General features: G+C 38.8%; 1 protein-coding gene across 1 annotated transcript in view; it reads left to right on the top strand.

Annotated features, from left to right (window-relative positions):
• Positions 1–21,784, top strand: part of ST18 (ST18 C2H2C-type zinc finger transcription factor) — a 243,741-nt gene that overhangs the window by 134,945 nt on the left and 87,012 nt on the right. The window contains exons 3-4 of the mRNA XM_081950317.1: positions 69–123; positions 18,473–18,503. Of these exons, the coding sequence (XP_081806443.1) occupies positions 69–123; positions 18,473–18,503 (86 nt within the window). The remainder of the gene's footprint in view (positions 1–68; positions 124–18,472; positions 18,504–21,784) is intronic.

Below are 21,784 nucleotides of genomic sequence, written 5' to 3'. Positions count from 1 at the left end.
TTTGTAAAACATCAAAACTGTCTTCAGTGGTAAACATATTTAATTGAATGCTTCCTGTTTTCTTGCAGATGGATGCCGATGGAGAAGATAAAAAGCTACGTACCCGTTCAAGAGGAATCAAGGGTGAGTTAGCTTAAAAGACCCCCTTCTCTGACCCTGTGCCCACCACACCATGAAACATAATGATCTCTGCACAGGCTCCCAAATGTGTAGTCACTGAGTCAACACCTTCCTTAGGGCTCATTTTAATCAAGTCAGGACAGAAAATGCAAGCATTATGAGGTGAAATGTTATTACATGCATTGGGGAATGAAAGAGGAAAGACAATCTTTCTAATGCATGATAAATTTCACATAGACAATTTAAAAAATCTCCCAACAGAAGCTCTCTGATATTTTGACACTAAATGGCTTTTGCCATGCAAGCAATGATTTTGGAACACAATATAAACTCCTCAGTGCAACTGATCCTTTTCAAATTATATGCTAACTTTGGTAAACGAGGGACATGCATTTTAGTGATGTTCTGTTCCTCGTTATAGCACAAACTGTGCTATAACAATTTTTTTAAAAAACACCCTTTCCAAATAAATATTTGTCTACCTAAAACACTGCTATCTTCCTATTCTTTAAAATGTGTGTGTGTGTGTGTGTGTATAATTTTTATATTAATTGCTATTCTATATACCTTTTCAAATATTTGCTAAACCCATTTTCTGATTCTCATTGGGTAAGGAGTGGAACAGATGGCAATGCAATATTGAGATTAAAAGGCCCCTTAATGATCTAAACATCTGGAAAACATGATTGACTAGTAATACAACCCCTTAAGGAAAATAACTTTTTATTATAATTGTTAATGTTCTTTGTGACCCTTCATTGAAAATGGGATATGGGCATATATAAAAGTGAATAAATGGGGATATTTCACTTTCATTTGAAGCAGATTTTAGTTGCAAAGTTTGTGGCAGAACTTCAATGACTAAATGTAATGCTAACCCATCTAATTTGCTACAATCCATTACTTTAAGGGCACTTTAAGGGTACTTTGACATATGACTCTATGAAGGACCTTTGAAGCATCTGCTTAGTTACATCAGGTTTGAATACGCTGGTGCAAGGAGATAATGCATATAATGAACAATTCAGGGCAAGTAGTGTAATTCAAGCACTAATTGTTGAAATGACCTAAAAGCTTGTAACATTCAGTTGGAAGACACCTTCTTCTTCCTATGAGATACCATCCAATTACCACTGCTGTTACAGCTATATGGAAGACTACCATAGACTAAACTGAAATATGTAGTTTGATTTAGTGGTTAGGGTGCTGACCCAGAACTAAGAGACTCTGAATCTCTATGGAGGTTGTCCGTCATCCAGGTCATGGTTGTCCCAAAGGTACTTTTAAAAAAAGCAACTGGCCTTTCTCGAAGATGTTTCATTTCTCATCCAACAAGAACTGAAGAAGTTTCTTGGATTAGAAGTGAAGCATCTTCAAGAAAAATCAAGAAAGTCCTGTTGTCTTTTTAAAAACACCTTTGGGGCAGGAAATTCTGAGTTCTACTCTTCCTGTTCTGGGTTCAAATCTAGCCCAGGTCATCTTATGAATATACAGGATGGATCAGTTTATTTTGATGGGTCAGGTTTTTTTTTTTTCCCAACATAGCCTGCAATACAACAATTCTCAATACAGGACAGTTCTCAAGTATTTACCTTTATACCTTCCCTTTGTTCCTTCCAAGAACAGATCCTGCCCAGTAGAAATGATTGGAAACTGTAATTTGCTGGATAGCCAAAAGGGGGATGCTCAATTAGGCATCCTGCTGAGTTTGCAGCCCCCCCCCTTAACATTGTAGTTAGAAGTGGTAGTCCCACAGAAGAAGGGATCCTTTGTTTATTCTTAAAAGCAATGTTTAGCTCAATGGGCTTTCAACCTTTGGCCAATTGCAAACTCTTTCTCTGTGTAAAGGATTTACATGCCCTAAAATATTTTCTATGGGTTTTGATTGAGTTGCTAATATCTTAAGGGAGATGCACTCAGCCAGTTCAGCCCAAGAGGCCGTATGAGCAGAAAAACTTAAGTAGTTCTTTGTTTTATGACCTGGGATTTATTGAGCTCAAACATAGCCAAGGTTAGTGGATGATGTGTACAACAAAGGTGACATAGAATATGTCATAATGGGTACTGAAGTCACTTTCTTCCCACACTGCTTTAGGCATGAAAGCGAGATAGGTGATCTTGGGCCAGTCACACTTTCTCAACCCAATCCATTTCACAAAGTGGTTGTTTTGAGGAAAATAGGAGGAGGGGGAGGAAGTATTATGTATGTTTGCCACCTTGAGTAACTTATAAAGCTATAAAAGTAAGGTAAAAATCTAATATATGAATAAATGGTCCTGCCCAAGCATTCTCTGCCTTGTTTTTCCCACTGCAGGAAAAACCTCCTTTATAGTAAGAAATAGAAATTGGAGAAGGACACTAGTAGCAAAAATGTGTCAGTGATTCTTGTGATGGGAATGGATTACAGACTCAATTATCCCCAGTAGAAAATTATGCTCTAAACATCAGGTCTAACCAAAGAAAGTAACCTAACTGGATAAGTAGCCTTCTATGCTCAAGGCCTCTCAAATATTTTGTCTGAGTGCTCAGAAAACTCCTTTCAGTTTATGAACAGAGGCCTGCTTGCCCATCTCTGATTTGAGTGCATTTTCTTAATGCAGTGAACTCAAAATAAGCGCAGTGTGAACATACATATTTTAAATAAATTATTTTATTAAAGGTCAATCATATGGCAATTTTCTTCCTTCTCATTGTAAGCAAGCATTTTCAAATATTAAGGCTGTGAAAAGATTGCATGAAAAGCATAAACTGCAATGCGTGGAAATGGGTATGAAATGTTTCTTTTTGAATCATTAAAACAGCTACATCACTGCAAAGTTTTAGCTCTGCTCTGAAGCTGCTTCTAACTTTTCCACATACATATGCACATGTGATTACTTCACTTCTTACCTGAAATGGTATAGGGTTTCCTGCCTAGGCAAGGGGTTGGATAAGAAGACCTCCAAGGTCCCTTCCAACTCTGCTATTGTATTATTGAAGATGACAAAAAACAATTTCTATCATAGTCACCTGAGACTTGTAACAAATGCAGCTGCTTTAACAATTCAAAAAGATGTGCTTCGTAGTTGTTTGACAAGTTTTGGGACCCCTCTTTACAGTGCTTTGACCCCTATGAAGTTTTTGTTTTAAAAGATGCAGAGATGCTTAGCTCATTATAGCAGAAATCATCAATTATCAAACTTTGTGGAGCTGGGTCCTTCCAAAATAATAGCTTTCATGTTCCTCTGACTAGTGAGATCTTCTTTGATCTTCTTTTTCTTCTTGCAGATATTTAATAACCAGGCTAGGTAACTTCATCAGTACACAGTATAGGGGAGTGAAGTTTTCTGACTGTTTAGATATGGTACCTTGTCCAATCACTCTTGACTGCTGTATTGTTTCATTGAATGCTCTTTCAACTGGGCATTGTTTCTTTCTTGATTGTTCCTGCTTATCTGAATGTGGGTTAACAAGTGATGGTGTGATGAGGATCATTGTACTTAAGGTTGTTTGGTTGTTTCTCTGACCTTTAATTGCTACCTTTTTTGAATGATTTCTAGATAGAGCTCATCTCGTTTTTTTGTTACTAGCTGATTTGTCAGAGTGCCAAGGTGTTAGAAATTGTATTATACTTTTGGATCTACCTTGATTAAGTCTATGGTTTTCCAGTTGAAATTCTGCTGGAATTTGTCAATGTGTTGTGAAATTAAAGTATTTTCATTATGTTTTCTGACTGCCATATTCATGCATATGTTCTGCCAGTTTTCTACCTGCCAGTCATCTACCTGTTTGCAATCAAAAGAGTAATCAAGGAAAAAATAATACTCCAATCAAGACTGATAGGACAAGCTGCCATATATGAACAGCCTGCAAATATCACTTTCCTTTGCACTGATGATGTTACCTAGCCAGTAACAAAATGTCTTCAAAATGAAAAGCAAGTTCAGAAAAATCAAGAATCAAACAATTCAAATCAGAGCTGCATATATTTTCCACTGTTGTAATGAGTTTTCTTCTTCTTGAGTACTAGGAGTGATAGCTAGCTTCAAATGTGTCATAGCCCTGTGCATGTGCAAAATCAGGGCCTGGTGAGAACTCAGTTTTACTATTGACTTGGGAATGAGTTCTCACAGGTTCCAGAAGCACTGAATGGAGCTTTTGGATGCTGTATTCTCCAGAAGTAGGTCCAGATATGCATCAGCATATAGAAAAGAATATGCACACATAAGTGTGGAATGCTGTGTAAAAAAATGAAAGAGAAAAGACTGGTTCTTGGAAGCCCATATGGAGTTTTGAACACATCAATGTAAGAAACTTCTTGAACCTATCTGGTTCAAAACACAAATTCCTATCTGAGATTGGATCAGGGTTCTTGACTACAATTCTGCTGAAATATATATTAATTCTTCCATCAACATCTTTGTATACAGAGGTAGGTTCCTACTGGTTTGGACCAGTTCAGCTGAGTAGGTAATAACTCAACCACCCATGCATACGAACTAGTTTTTTGGTTTTTGCTTCTGTGCATGCGCGTGTATCACTCATCAAGCATGCAAAGTATGTGTGTGCATGAAGCACATCCCTGGCCGAACTGGCAATAAAAGAATCTGGAACCCACCCCTGATTGTATATCTTTTCATGGATTTGTATCTTCCATTGTAACTTGTTCCTGGTATTCAGTTTAGTTTAGTTTCATTTTCTTTACTTTATTGTCATTGCACATTGTACACAAAATTAAATGCCATCTTCAGTGTACACATTATAATTATAAAAATAAAAACATAAACACACATCCTTCACATGCCATATAACTGAAATTGAAACCCCTATATTGCATTAATATTGCATTATACCATAGAATTCAATATAGTTACTTGCCCTGGTATAGAAGCTGTTTTCCAGCCTATTTGTCCTTGTTTTTATTATCCTGTACCGTCTGCCAGATGGTTGTAGTTAAAAAAAAGGGTGCCCAGGATGAGATGGATCTTTAAGAATGCTTTGAACTTTCTTTTTAAAAAAAAAAATTTTTTTTAAACTTTTATTATTATTATTATTATTCATATTTATAGACCGCCCCCTCTCCCGAAAGGGACTCGGGGCGGTGTACAGTCACTAAAATACGTTATAAAATACATGCAAAACAGTTAAATAATTAAATAAGTAGGTAGGTGGAGGAGGTTGCAGACTGTACATGGAATAATAAATATTAAATATAATATGTAGTATAATAAAAACTTTTAAAACCCCAAACCCAATTAAAATGAATAAATCCCCGGGAGGTAAAACTAAGAAAGTGCCAGGCCAGCTAATTGAAATAGGTGAGTCTTTAACTTTTGCCGGAAGGAACGGAGGTCGGTGGTAGTTCGAATGTCAGGGGGGAGGTCATTCCAGAGGGTTGGGCCCATCACAGAGAAGGATCTACTCCTAGGTGTCGCCCGCTGGCATTGACCAGCAGACGGCACCAGGAGGAGCCCCTCTCTGTGTGAGCGGATAGGCCGCAGGGACGTGTGTGGTAGGATGCGATCCTGCAGGTAACTAGGCCCACTGCCATGGAGCGCTTTAAAGATGGTGATCAATACCTTGAAACGCACCCGAAAGGCCACAGGTAGCCAGTGCAGCTCGCGCAGGAGAGGTGTTACGTGGGAGTAACGTGTACTTCCCATAATAACCCGCGCGGCTGCGTTCTGAACTAGCTGCAGTCTCCGGATGCGTCCCAAGGGAAGCCCCATGTAGAGAGCATTGCAGTAGTCCAGGCGAGACGTCACCAGCGCATGAGTGACCGTGCGCAGGGCACTCCGGTCCAGTAGGGGGCGCAATTGGCGCACCAGGCGAACCTGGTGGAACGCCCCCCTCGCCACGGCTGCCACATGGTCCTCCATTGACAGCCGGGCATCAAGGAGGACGCCCAAATTGCGTGCCCGCTCCACAGGGGACAATTGTTCGCCCCCTATGGCCAGCGATGGAGTCAGCTGGCTGAACCGAGGCGCCGGTAACCACAGCCACTCGGTCTTGGAGGGGTTGAGTTTAAGTCTGTTGTCCCCCATCCAGACCCCGACGGCTTCCAAACACCGGGACATCACTTCGACAGCCTTGTTGGGGTGGTTTGGGGTTGAAATATACAGCTGAGTATCATCAGCGTAGAGATGGTACTCAACCCCAAAACCACGGATGATCTCACCCAGCGGCTTCACATATGCGTTGAACAGGAGAGGCGAGAGGACCGACCCCTGTGGCACCCCACAAGTGAGTGGCCTCAGGGACGATCTCTGCCCCCCTGTCAACACACATTGCTTCCGGTCGGAGAGGTAGGAGCCGAACCACCGCAAAACGGTGCCTCCGACTCCCATCCCCTCCAACCGGCGTAATAGGATACCATGGTCGATGGTATCAAAAGCCGCCGAGAGGTCTAATAGGACCAGGATAGAGGAGCAGCCCCTATCTCTGGCCCTCCAGAGATCATCGACCAACGCGACCAAGGCTGTCTCAGTGCTGTGCCCGGGTCGGAAGCCGGACTGGCGTGGGTCTAGATAGTCGGATTCGTCTAGGTGTCGCGGGAGCTGCTGCGCCACCACATTCTCGACAACCTTCGCCAGGAAGGGAAGGTTGGAGACTGGACGATAGTTAGCTAGCTCCGTTGGGTCGAGCGCAGGCCTCTTGAGCAAGGGTCTCACCACCGCCTCTTTCAAGGCGGTTGGTAAGTATCCCTCGCTCAGTGAGGCGCTCACCAGGCCCAGGAGCCAGCCTCGTGTCACCTCCCAGGCTGCCAGTACCAGCCAGGAGGGGCACGGGTCCGTTAAACAAGTGGTGGGTCGCAGCCGTCCACGCAGCCTGTCCAAATCCTCGGGGGCAACAGAGTCAAACTCCTCCCAGAATGGTCTCTCAAGACTCGCTGTTGGCGGCTCGTCTGGTCCACTGACGGAGGTCCACCCGCTCCGGATCTGATCGATTTTGTCCTGAAGATATTCCCCAAACTCCTCTGCTCTACCCTGTAAGGGTGTCTCCCGCGCCCCCTGCGATAAGAGGGAGCGAGTCACCCTAAACAGGGCGGCAGGGCGGTTATCCGCGGACGCAATAAGAGCAGCACAATGTCCACGTTTGGCCGCTCTTATTGCCACAAGGTAAGTCCGCAAATAGGCTCTTACCTGTGTTCGGTCAGATTCGGAGCGCGAGGATCTCCACCTGCTCTCTAGACGTCTCCTGTGGCGCTTCATCACCCTGAGCTCCTCAGTGAACCAAGGAGCCCGGGTGGGTCGATGCCGCAGGAGAGGTCGCAACGGCGCAACCCGGTCCAAGGCCCCAGTCGTCGCCCTATTCCAGGCAGTCACTAGGTCCTCGGAACGGGAGCGGGACAAGGCTACAGGTATTGGCCCAAGCTCCGTCAGGAATCTGTCAGATTCCATCAGGTGCCTGGGGCGGTACCAGTTTATAGAGTCTGGTTCCGCCTCCTCGCGGTGGGGGATAGCGCCAGGGAAGTCCAGCCGGAGGGATGAGTGGTCTGACCATGACAGGGGCGTGATAACTAAATCCCCTATTCCCAGATCACTCGTCCACTGTTCAGATACAAAAATGAGGTCCAGTGTGTGGCCCCCTTCGTGAGTGGGGCCCTGAACTAATTGGGTCAGGTCCATGGCCGTCATGGAAGCCATGAACTCCCGAGCCACCTCGGAAGCCGCTCCCGTTGACGGCAAGTTGAAGTCCCCCATGACCAGAAGTCTGGGAGTCTCAACTGCCGTCGCTGAGATTAGCTCGAGGAGCTCGGGCAGGGCTGCTGATGCATAGCGAGGAGCCAAGTATACAATCAGCAAGCCCCACTGCCTCCCTGGGCCCCAACTCACACCAAGGGACTCACACCCGGGTATCTGAGGAACAGTGAACTCCCTCGGCTCTAAACATTCCCGCATAACCACCGCCACCCCACCACCCTTACCCAGGGCCCGAGGCTGATGGAATGCTCGAAAACCCGGTGGGCACATTTCCACGAGGGGTAAACCACCCTCGTGGCCCAACCAGGTCTCCGTTAACCCTGCAAGGTCTAGCTCCCCCTCTGAGATCAACTCATTAATGAGGGGGGCCTTGTTGATGACAGACCTTGCGTTGCAAAGCATCAGCCGCAGGCCCTGGCTCTGTAGCACCTGTCCACCTAGGCTGCAGGGGTTGGTACAAGCGACCGGGCGTAACCAGCAGCCACGGTCTCCCAACCGACCTTGGGATCTTATCCTGTCCTCGCATCCCCTCCTCCCCGCGACCGTTGTAATAGGACAACCCTCTGCTATCGTGACCTTTATATTCCCCCCCTCCACCGCATCCCCGTCCTTCCTAGACTCACCCGTCTGTCCGGCTCTGGCCGTCCTCCCGGTCTGATTAACCCTCCCCCCCACCCTGGGACCCCCTAAAAACAGTATAAAACATTTTACTAAAAAGCCCCTCAGCTTCCTCTTCTTCCACCTCTCGGGGTTCACGAACCCGTCATCAAGGCTGGCCCTTGAAAGAGCCAAGGGCCATACCTGCGAGAGAGGGGCCTCCCGCAGGCGAAACAGGTCTGTCCTCGAGTAGATTGGTATGTTGTTGACCATCCCGATAAGGTAGGGGTGCAGATGATATAAAGTTAATAGTTGAAAACCAGTGGGCTAGAGTCTCAATGGAGGGCAGAAGATTTTTTTTTTTCAATGTCCAGGTGGTACTCCGAACTTGGAGAGAAAAGGGGGGGGAGAGCAAGCCATGATTAGATGTCCCAGATGGTAGGGGGAAAGGCGAAGATGGTAAATGGTAAATGGTGGTAGAGGATAGACACATACAAGAACATACAAGACAACAAAAAATTCTCTTCTTTTATATACAGCATGTTGTTTGGTTACAAGCTTTTGTGCATCCATATTTTCAATTACATATACAATCACAAATTTTCCATCTAATATGACTAGGTACCTCACTTTCATTGTACATCATATATTAAATTATAGTTAATATTTCTTTCCTTTCAACAAACCTAATTCCCTTGCATTCTTGATTGTCTGTTTAATAACAATATACCTTTATATAATCACTTATCTCATTCTGATTATTTTTACAGTATAAAACAATTTACCAACTATTTATGTTTATACATCACTACTTTCAATTATGCATAATCCTGCTAATCATCCATCAAGTATGCTTATGTTCATTGCTGTCCTTGTACATCATACATTCAAACAAAAATATTATTCCTTCATTTTTAAACAAAGTATTCTAAATGCTCACTTCATAGATATACCAATCTTTCATTACTTCCTTATTAAACTATTTATCAACAACAAGATATCTTTATAATATACACCACTACCTAAAATTATGCATAATATTACCAATCATCTATTAAATGTACACAGAGTCATTATTATTCTTATCTTTCATTTTAAAACAAAGTATTCTAAATTATTCAATTCATATGTATGTCAGTCTTTCATTGTATCGTTATTAATCTATTTAACAACATAATTGTATTATCACTTATCTCCTTTAATTAAAACATAAATAAAACATTTTTCATCTCCAGATTTTTTTTTGTCCAACCACTGATAAAACAAATACCATATCTTATAAAATTGCTCTTCTTGTTGTTCTCTGATTTCAAATGTCAATTTACTCATTTCAGCACACTCCATTATCTTTTGAATAACTTCCTCCTGTTTGGTATTATTTCATTTTTCCAAATTTTTGCAAATATGATTCTAGCTGCTGTTAAAACGTTTATAATCAAATATTTCAAGTCTTTATTGTAAATTTCTGGTATGATTCCCAATAAAAAAATCTCTGGTTTAAGGTCTATGTGTTTGTGTATCATTTTCTACAACCACATATGAATCTTAGTCCAGTATCTTTTAGCTTCAATACAAGTCCACCACGTGTGGTAATAAGAACCCGGTATCTGATGACATTTCCAACACTTTTCCGATTTATTCTTGGACATTCTTGCAATTCTCATTGGGGGTAGATGCCACCTGTAAAACATTTTATACAATTTTTTTCTATATGCAGTTGACATCGTCATTTTATAATTTTGCGACCACAATTTCTGCCATTTCTCTAAATCAATCCCATGTCCCAAATTTCCCCCCCCCCAAGCTATCATAGTTTCTTTAACTTGTTCCTCTTGTAATTTGACCTCTAATAAATATCAATATAGTTTTTTAATTACTTTTTCATCAGTACCTGTTAAAATTTTGTCTAATTCAGTCATTTTGTTATAAAGACCTTTTGATTTTCTATCTTCATTATATCTAGAGTGTATCTGCACATATGAATACCAATTCATTTCTATTTCTTCTTGTTTCAACTCTTAGATAGATTTGAGTTCACCCTCTGCATTCAATATTTCAACATATCTAACTGTTTGTTCCTTTTTATATATTATTGGATATGAAAATGCTTCAATGGTTGATATCCATACTGGAGTTTTTAAGTAATGTAATCTTTTAACCTTTTCCCAATTTAATAGCAAAGCCTCCCTTATATAATGTCTTCTAAAATAACCATGTGCTTTAGTTCCCTTATACCATAAAAAAGCATGCCATCCCAACAATAAATCATGACCCTCTACATGCAATAATCTAGAGGTTTTTTTTAGTGTTATCCACTCCTTAATCCACATCAGGTTTGTTGCTTGATAATATAACTCCCAGTCAGTTAAACCCAATCCTCCTCTTGTTCTAGCATCTTGAAGCAACTTGAGTTTTATTCTTTCTTTTTCCCCTTGCCAAATAAACTTCAAAACTATTTTATTTAGATCTTCAAAAAAGTCCTTGCCCAATCTGATTGGAATTGTCTGAAACAGGTATAAGATTCTGGGTAAAATGTTCATTTTAATTGTAGAAAATCTTCCTATCATTGATAGTTGTAGATTTTCCCATTTCATTAAGTCAGTCGCAATTTGTTGCTTTAGTTTAGTATAATTGTCCTCCTTAAGAGTACTGCATCTAGCTGATAATTATATCCCCAAGTATTTAACCTTGTTTGTGACTTTAATCTGCAAAACCTCTGCCAACTCTTCCTTTTGTCTTAATAATATGTTCTTTGTCAAAATCTTTGTTTTGTCTTTGTTTATTTTCAAGCCTGCTACATTTCCATACTCCTCTATTCTTTCTAATAATTTGGATCTAGTGGATCTTCAAGGATAAAAACTAAATCATCTGCAAATGCTTGTACCTTATATTCTCCTTTTTAAATTTGCATTCCTTTTATTTCTTCTTCTTTTCTAATCTTTCTGTTTAAGACTTCTAATGTTAAGTCAAATAGTAACAGTGATAGTGGTCAACCTTGTCTCATACCTCTCTTTATTTCAATAGGGTCTGTGAGTTCTCCATTTACCATTATCTTTGCTGTTTGTTTATGATATACCATTTGTATAGTTTGAATAAATTTCTTACCAAAATTCATCTGTTCTAATTGTAAGAACATAAATTGCCAATCCACGTTATCAAAAGCCTTCTGTGCATCAAGAAACATCAAAGCCATTTGTTTTTTAGGATAGGCCTCATAGTATTCCAAAGTATTCAAAATCATTCTCATATTGTCTTTAATTTGTCTCTTTGGTAGAAAGCCATTTTGATCAGAGTGGATAAAACTATTTAGGTACTTTTTAAGTTTCTCTGCTAATATAGATGCAAATAATTTATAATCTGAATTTAATAAAGAGATTGGACTATAATTCTTGATTTGTGTTAAATCAGTCTCCTCTTTGGGTAGCAATATAATGTATGCTTCTGACCATGATTTAGGTATTCTACTTTCAGACATCACTTCATTCATAACTTCTAAGAGTGGGAGAGACAAGGATTCTTCAAATGTTTTGTAGAATTCCACTGGTAATCCATTCGGTCCCGGGGCCTTCCCATTATTTTGTTTCTTAAGGGCTTCCGTTAGCTCCATCATTGTTATTTTACCTTCCAACATTGTTCTGGTTTCCTCTGGTATCTGGGGAAGATTAGCATCCTGTAAATATTTTTGACTCCTCCCTCTTCTGTTTTCTCTTGTTCATACAGCTTAGCATAATAGTCTTGTATAATTTTCTTCTTCTCAGCATTTCTATACTGAATTTGTCCTTGGTCATCTCTTAGCTGCAATATTTTCTTTGCTTCTCTCTCTTTTTTCAGTTTATATGCCAACCATCTGCCTGGCTTATTTGCATTTTCAAAGTAGTTCTGTTTGGTGCCTCTAATTTTTTGTGCCAGTTCTTCTTTTTCCAGTAGATCTATTTTATGTTTAATTGTATCCATTTTTATTTTAACATCTTTTTTTTGTGGGTATCTTTGTAACTCTTTTTCAAGTATTTTAGAATCCTTTTCTAGAGCGTTATGTGTTTGTCTTTTCTTTAAATTTCTCTTCTTATGTAATCTATTATTAGACCTCTAATAACAGCCTTCATTGTATCCCAAAGATTCTGCATTGATGTATCTTCTTTTCTATTTTCTTTAAAGAAAAAGGCCAGTTCTTTTTTCATTTTCTGTACAAAGTCTTTCTCTTTCAATATGATATTATTTAATGTCCATCTAGATCTTGTCCTTTGGACCTTCCATTTGATTATAATTGGATTATGATCTGCCCAGGTGCTTGTTTCAATCTCAATTTCTTGTACATTACAAATCAGTTCCGTTGAGGCCCATATCATATCGATTCTGGAAGATGATGAATGTCTATTTGAATAAAAAGTATATTGTTCTTCTGTAGGATTTCTTTCTCTCCAAATATCTTTCAAATTTGTTTCATTTATCATCCTGAAAAAAGATTTCGGAGGCAATTTTCTATTTAACTTTGTTGTTTTGTGTGTTTTGTAGTCCATGTTCTGGTTTACAATGCCATTGAAGTCTCCCATCATACAAATATTGGCATAGTCCAAATCAGAATTTTTTTTGTGGAGTTTTGTAAAACTCATTTTGATGAATTTTGTAAAATTCATCTTGTTTTTCATTAGGAGCATAAATTGCAATTAAAAGTATTTTTTTAATATTATCCATAATTTCCACCAAGATTCTTCCTTCTTCATCTGTATAAATTAATTTCGCTGGAATATTATCTTTAATATAGAAGATCACTCCTCTTTTCTTACAGTTTGCCAGTGAAGTAAACATTTTTCCAAGCTTTGGTTGTGCTAATAAATATTCATATCTCTTTTGAATATGCACTTCTTGTAGGCAAATTATGTCAAATTTTAGCTTTTCTAATTTGTGAAATATTTTCCTTCTTTTAATTGCTGAGTTAAGTCCATTTATATTGATTGTGACCATTTTTCTTTTCTCCCTTATACTTTATATACAGGATTTATAGGTCTAGTTCAGTGGTGGGCAACCTTTTTTTTCAACTGAGCCAAATCTCGCCAAAACCACGATTGAAATTTATTTTGAGAGCCACATTTTTAAAACTGAAAATACATAGGATGGTACACTGTTTTTAGTTTCAATAAACTCTGGCATTTGAAGCATGCAAGTTTTAAAGCTGTCAAGTTACAAGATCCTTGCACCCCTAACCCTTTAGGGAAAAATACCCAAGGGGTCTTCAAACCTGACAGCTTTAAGACTTGTGGACTTCAACTCCCAGAATTCCTCCTCCAGTCATGTTGGCTCAGGAACTCTGGCATTGAAGCATGCAAGTCTTAAAGCTGTCAAGTTGCAAGACCCTCGCACCCCCAACCCTTTAGAAAAAAAACCCCAGGGTCTTCAAACCTGACAGCTTGAAGACTTGTGGACTTCAACTCCCAGAATTCTGAGAATTGAAGTCCACCAAGGGCATCAATCATATTAGCCCAGGGATCTGCAAAATTGGCTCTTAAGACTGGTGGACTTCAACTCCCAGAATTCTGAGAATTGAAGTCCACCAGTCTTAAAACAGCCAACTTTGCAGACCTCTGTGTTAGCCCAAAGCCTGGCGCTGGGCGGGCCTTGCTCCCCCATTGGTGGAGCCCCAAGAAACGAGGAGGGAGAAAAAGAGACAGAGGCCAAGGAGCTTCCCCCCCGCCCCCTCCCAGCAAAAATCTAACCGGGGAGCCGGGCGGGCAGTAGCAAATTAGCCGATCACGCCGCGTGGGCAGTAGCAAATTAACCGATCATGCGGCATGATCAGCTAATTTGCTACTGCCCGCCCGGCTCCCTGGTTAGATTTTTGCTGGGAGGGGGCGGGGGGAAGCTCCTTAGCCTCCGTTTCTTTTTCTGCCTCCTCGCTTCTCGTCCCCGCCCAACTTCAGGATCCTCCCTAATCATTGTGGGTCGAAAAGAAAAAAGGGAAAGGGGCGCTTGTTTTGAAGTGCCCGAGAGGAGGGAGGGGAGCGGGCACCCGGCACACAGAAGAGCCGCATTAAAATGTGTAAAGAGCCACGTGTGGCTCGCGAGCCGCGGCTTGCCGACCACTGGTCTAGTTGATCTGGGTTCTCGCTGTTTTCTGAGATTTACTCCACCTGCCACACCTTCTTCTTTATCAATTCTGCCTACAGCACCTTCTATTTTTTCAATCTCACTTATGGGTGCCTCCAGTAGTTGTACCAATAGTTCTTCTTTTCCAGTTTTCTCAGCTGTTTCTCTAAAATGTTCTGCATAGAAAGCTTCTGCCTTATCAATTGTGTCTCTTCTGTATCTTTGTCCTTGCCATACAAATAATAGACCTTCTGGTATGAGCCATCTATAATTAACACCTTTTTTAAATCAAAGCCTTGGTCAAAAATTGATATTCTCTTCTCTTCTCTCTCACTCTTCTCGGAATTTGTTTCAGAACTACAATCTCCTTACCTTTATATTCTAATTTTCTATCTTTTGTTTTCTGTAATATTTGTAATTTAGTTGCTTTCTTAGTAAATCTTACATGGACTTCCCTTGGAAGAGCATTTCTCATTGCATGTCTTGCATATACTCAGAACACTTCATCTATACTGTCCATCATCTTCTCTTGGGATATCTCTAATACATTTATCAAAATTTCAGATATTATTTGTACTAGATTCTCTCCTCTTTCTTCTTCTATGTTTTGAAATCTTAAGAAAAATTCAGACCTATCCATCTCCCATCCTAATATTTCACTACTCTCCCTTTCCACGTCACTCAATCTGCTGTCAAACTCTTCAACCTTCTTCTCTTCTTGTTGAATTTTTTCTTCAATTTTTTTGATTATGTCCTCATATTTCATCATCCAATTTTGCATATCTTCTATTTTTCCTTCTGTTTTAGCTGTTTTTTGTTTTATGCTTTCAGTTCGTTGCTCTGTTGTCTCAATTCTTCTTTCTATATTCTCAGTCTTCTTTACAATGTTATCTAACTTTTCATTCTTGCAATCATCTCCTGTTTGTAATTTCTGTATCGCTTGCATAATTGCCTCTAAAGTTACTTCCTTCTCTTTTTCTTGTTGAAGCATCCACTGTATTGATCTTTGTCCTCCTGCAGGTGAGGAGGCAGGGGTTCTTGTTGTAGAACCAACAGGTGTTATTTTTCTACTCATCTTCTAAGTTTTTTCTTTTGTATTTTAGTCCAATTAGTCTAATTAGTATAACAAAGATTTAAGCATCAGCTTACAAAAGTACAAAGTTATAGATAGAATGAAAGGAGAAAAGAGAGAGAAGAAAGAGAAAAAATAAAGATCTCTTACTTAAAAAGAAAAGTGAAAGGGAGAAAAGAAAGAGAAAGAAAAGAACAAAAAATTTTCAGTCCAATTTACTCAAATTTTAGAGCAAGCCATCTATTTATCTCCAATATCTTCAAAGGGAAAAGAGAGCAAAGAAAAATCAAGAGTCAATACTTCAAAAGCTTCAAAAAAAGAAGAAGAAGAAGTCAAGGAGCCAAGGAAGAAAGAAATCACCACCTCCCCAGCAAGATAATATATGCACTGCCACAAAGCTAGGAAAAAAAGATTCAAAGTCTCTTCTTCTTTTTTTTTAAAAGATGAAAGTCTTTCCAAGGTCACTCTGAGCTTTCCCTTAGAGCTTCTGTTTAGTCCAAAGTAGGTTTCCAGATACTGAAAGTTCCACAGGAAACAGCTGTGTAAACAACTGTCCTGCCCCTATCAGTTCTTAACCAAATAGCCTTCAAGAGAACAGCTTCTCTCTAAACAGTTCAGATAGTAACACTTAGTAACAATGTTTCAAGTCCACTAGGTGGCAGTGTTAATTGTATCCACTCTCAATGATTATTTTTTCCCAGCTCCATTTTTAACCTTTTTAACTTAAAAAATAATAATAATTTGAAAATACAAAAAAAAAGCCAACAGAAAAAAAAGAAGAAAGAATTTTCAAAGCAGTTAAAATTTAAATTCAGTGTCCCCACAAAGTCCAGAAATAAAAATAAAAAGCGCAATAAGCCAATCCACATTGAATTGCGATTGAAAGTCCAGCCTGGCTTCCGAAAATAAAAAGGGAAAAAACAAAAACTTCAATTGGCCATCTTAAATCCACCGCTTTCTCTCTAGTCAGCCTTTATTTTAACTTAAATTTCCAAATTTAGGGTGTTCTCTCTCCAATAGAAAAAAAGATTTAAAAATTCTCACAAGAATGACATGCTTCTCTCTTGCGCTTGCGTGTAGGAGCTATCAGCAGTTTCAGCAGCCTTTGGACTGACTCGCGATCGCTGGCAAAGGCAGCTTTTTCTGGGTCACCAGAGACTTTGCGGGTGTCTCTGGGACTGCAGGATCTCCCCCTACCTTTCACCATCTCTTTGGGATGGTTTAGGTCCGGATTGGACTGTCCAGATGATCCAAATTCGAAGACTATCTGGAGAGCCCAGAAAAGTCATCATATCATCGCGACATGAAGCTCCACCCCCAAGAATGCTTTGAACTTTCTTAAGGCAGCAGGAGCTGTAAAGCTCTTCCAAGGAGGGGAGAGGGTAACCAATGATCCTCTGGGCAATGACATTAACCCCCTGGAGCGTTATCCTATCTGCCCCTGTGTAGTTTGCTGTATTGAAGCAGAATCCCTGCAAGGCATTTGGTAGTTCCAATTTTTTTTTTCTTCAAGGCCAGTTTCTGGAGTCTTCCTGTCCTGTTTTCATCCTCATTGAGATTCCTACTCCTATTTCCAGACCATGTTGTTGTTGCTAATTCTGGATTCAATGACTGCTGTTTCCAAGCCTGGCTATTTACACTCTTGCGGATCTGTATTTAATTGGGAACTACCAGGATTTCATGACCCACCATTTGAGAACTACTGCATTACAACATTTCAATGTGACAGATGTCTATGCATGTAGATGTGCAAACCATGAATTTATCATGATCACATAAAATTGTATTTACAGATGAAGGAGTTAAATAATACAATCCAATAATTTCCTATTTTATGTTTGTCTTTTTTAAAGTAAGTTGCTTAGAATTTTGTAAAGCATTTCCCAAAATTCCAAGAAAATTGCTATAAAATTTCTACATCCATGCACATTTTGGTATTCATTTTAGTGAATGTAAAGTATGGAGCTATGGTAAGCTGCATAAATTCAAACAGTAGATGGTAGTCAAGAGATACAGATAAATTTGACCATTTGCTGCCATCTTGTGGTCATCCAGAGGTTATCAACCCAGATATCTTAGTACTAGCAATATAACTAGTTATAATGATATCAATCTAGATCTATATGATTCTTTAAAAAGTTTCCTTTACCCTCAGATGAGATAAATAAAAGCAGTTCCGTTTAAATCAGCAGGATGAAAAACAACTCCCAAATGAGATGATTAATTGCAATGGAATAATGAAGTTACTGCCACACATCTGAACATTGTTGTGAGCTTCTATGTGACTAAGTCTGCAGGGAGCTATGAGCTAACTGAGCTTCTTTAGTAGTTTCTAATCAAAGTTAACATACTACCATAATTTCTTTAAATATTAAGAAGGCTATCACTCTTATTTACCAAAACAGTTAAGCATATTTAAGCCTTAAATGCTTCTCTCTTGTACAAAGAGGCTTACAAAAGCATGACTGTTTCCCCAAAGGTAGGGTGAAAGATGAGTAAATGATCTAATGGCTTTTCCAATAAACCATCTAATCTTTTTCAGGCAGGTAAATAAATAAGTAAACACCAGAGTTCTTCACTCTCAAATCATCTCTACCAAAATATGGTTTTTCATTGTCTGATCAACATTACTACTGCTATAATTAGCAATTGTATTTATTTTAAAAGAAACTATGGGGTAAATTTTATCCATTGTACAGTATTTTTCATCTTCCAGTGTGGTAGAAAACCATCTGCATTTTTTTTAAAGTCATCAAAGAATTTACTACTTAGTAGTTACTACTCAGAATAATAATCATCCTTAGGCTGGGGGGAAATTAAAGTAACTCTGTTAAGAAAAGGGTTACTTTTCTTATCAGAAGTGAGCAGATTAAAAAAAAAAGCAACATATAAGTTGATTCAGTTTTCCCTTCTTTTACAGCACATGTGGATTCAATCGTGCAGGAACTCAGGTAAGATTTTAAAGTTTATATCTTGACTTCATCACTGGCTATTTTTCTTTGGCCAGGTGTGTTAAACTCACATTGTCATCTTGTTGTCATGTGAACGTATTGTGACTTTTTCCCCCTTCACTAAACCAGGGGTGGGCATGGCCAGCAAGTGATGCATCTGGGCCAGAGGCCGCAAGTTTTAAAGCATTTATTACAACAAAATAACCACCAGAACAAGTAGGCCTTTTCATAGTTGTTATATAGTTGCTTCTTTAAAAGAAATGCTGGTGAAACAAATGTTAAAGTTGGTTATTAAACATCTCCTAGCATTTTTTGGTGTATCGAAAAACTTCCAATAGGTAATTCTAGTGATTAAACAGGCAGGCAGTCATATCTGTTGCATTACATTCTTCTGTCGTAACTTTTCCAATGATTTCACTAAACTGTACATTATACTCTAATATATCTAGTGTGAAGACATTGATCAAATATAGAAACACTGTTCATCTAACTCCTTAGATTCCAAAATTGAAGCTTTGTGCTATGGTTATTCTTTCTCAATAAAGTTTGAAATGAATAAAGTTTTAAAAAACCTCAAAAGTTATCTAAAATCTCCTATTTCGTTGTTCTCGATCACTGCAAGTACAGTAGCTAGTGTTGCATTAGATTATAGCTGAGAAGGTATATCTCCTTTCCTGTTATTCTGCAAGATGGAACTAGATCTAACAAAATCTGTGCAATGATCATGGCTTATGTAGCAATTATGCCGTGTAAAAGAAAATGATATCTATTTCTCTTTATTGGCACCGTTCAGCTGCCTACCTCGTCCTATTGAGCATCTTACTGAAGCCAAAGGTGGTAATTGCAAAATTACTCCATATTTTTATCTAGCTCACATTGTTATTGGTCACTGAAATGTTAACTAAATACTATATAAACACATTATGTAAATGAAAAAGTTCCAGCAATTTTTCAATGGGGAAAAATAATATTAAAAACAATATTTTTTCATATTTTATTTCTAAGTTATTCAATCAAAGGCATTTCAAGTACCTACAGTAGGAGTCTGTAACAGTGAAAGTGAGCATTCAGTTGAACAGCAACTAAAAATAGTACTTTTCCTAATATGGATAATAACAAAGATTTGGGCGCTATTTTTTAAAACAAAAATAATACTAATAATTATCTAAAACTCTAAAAAGAGTATATTATCTCTGGCATAAGATCAGTAACCTTACATTTATGACAAGTAGTATACCCTAATATGAGAACCAGTTTGGCACCAGGCTAGAAACTGAGAGATTGTGAGTTCAAATCTTGCCTAAGTACCAAAGCTAGCTTGGTGACCTTGGCCCAGTCCAGTGGTTGGTTCCTACCAGTTCAGACTGGCTCAGCTGAACCGAGAGTAGCTTGGCATTTATCTTTTTAGTTCCAAATGTGTAGCTTTTTGTGGTACAAATTTGTGGTAGTTCTTTATTAATAAAATTTTAAATAGTAATAAAACAGAAATCTCAAACATGGTAGTTGTGAATTCTTAATAATTTTTTCACCCAACATTATTGCTATAATTATGGTAAGTATGTATGTGTGTGTGTGTGTGTGTGTGTGTGTGTGCTTGTGTGTGTATCTTCTTATTTGTGAATGTAAAAACTGAATTAATGTGATACAGGGATATGAAAAGAGATGTGTTTCATTAGACTATGGGTTTTTTCCATCCAGTAGTTAGTCTTTATCTATTTGAAGAGTTCCAAGGGCCACAGTAGACACAGTGATACAGTCATGTCTTTGAAGAAGGCAAGCAAAACAAAAGGGCGAATGGAAGACAAGATTTGACAAATTCACTTAAAAATAGGTTATTAGAGGCTTCTTCAAATATAATCTGGATTCCAACATCCCAAAAGCACTTAAACAATAATGAGTGTGTTGTGACCTTTAGCAGTATAACTGTGGGGAAAGGTTGAGGGCCACAAAAATGGGGCTTAAGGTGGCATCTTGTTCTCCTGCTGCAGTAATATAATTAAGTTTGTCAAGATAATTCCAAGATGGCAAATCCTTCTACTGATTTTTAATTTAAATGCATGTAAGTTATACCATCTTGCATCTGATTAATGATAAGGTTTAAACTCTTTTCAAAAAGGTTGCATATTTACTTCAGTTCTAGATATCTTGAACAGTAAAACTCTTCCCATTTTGTATAATGTGGCCATTTGATTCTGCAACTCACAAGAATGTAGAGGTTTTAAAAAACATTTATAAAGCTGGAACAGATTTTTTTGACTATCTCATCATGTTTAAGAAGTAAATGCAATCCTAATCTACTCCCACAGTGTATTTTATTGAGTGAGGACAAAGTAACTTGCTTTCATTCTCCTAGCAGAATCAATTGTGGATTTTTTTCAGTCTTTATCTTCATTAGCTAGCCAGATACCTATAAAGAGTCTTCATGATAACATTGTCTTGATTATGTTTTCCAAAGATAGATATATAGTGGTGTATTTTCCCAAATCTTGTAGCCTTTATATAACATCATGATTAGGCCGCCTTTCTTAAGAAACATAGATATCAGTCATGCTACCACAGAATGTGTATCGTTGCATAGTTTAAGTATGACATGAACTGAATCTCTTCACATTAAGTAAATTGTTTATAGTGTTATTTTCTGCATCTTGAATATTTCGGTACTTATTAGATGACCCCCATGTTTGCATATTATGCAAGAATAAGATAGTTCTACAAAATCTTTTTAAACTTCTCCTTTCATTTCTTTTTAAGCCAAACCTTTTACATTTGGAAGATTTCCTCTTTTGAAATCTGATATAACTTTTTAAAATGACATTGTATTACCCATTTGCTAAGATCTCTCCATCCAGAAGTTGGCCTTTAAAATAAAACATACTGTATCAGAATTACATGGTGTTAGAAGAAAGTGATTGGTATTGCAATCTTTCAGAGTTATTCACTTGCTTTACAGCCACCTAATGTCTGCATATTATGAACATATTCATAGCAAATGACAGGATTTAACTTTTTGGGGAGCTCCCAGGGTGAGGATGAGCAGCACTTGCCTATTGCTCTTTGTACAATCAACCAAATAAAATGGATAGGGCAACCAGCCAACAGTTTCTGTACAATAATAATACAATAATACAATAGTAGAGTTGGAAGGGACCTTGGAGGTCTTCTAGTCCAACCCCCTGCCTAGGCAGGAAACCCTATACCGTTTCAGACAGATGGCTATCCAACATCCTCTTAAAGACTTCCAATGTTGGGGCATTCACAACTTCTGGAGGCAAGCTGTTCCA

The sequence above is a fragment of the Natrix helvetica genome (assembly GCF_964273705.1).
Source record: "Natrix helvetica genome assembly, chromosome: 4".
NCBI classification, from domain to species: Eukaryota; Metazoa; Chordata; class Lepidosauria; order Squamata; family Natricidae; genus Natrix; species Natrix helvetica.
Note: the sequence above shows the minus strand (reverse complement) of the source record. Positions and strands in the feature narration are given on the sequence as shown.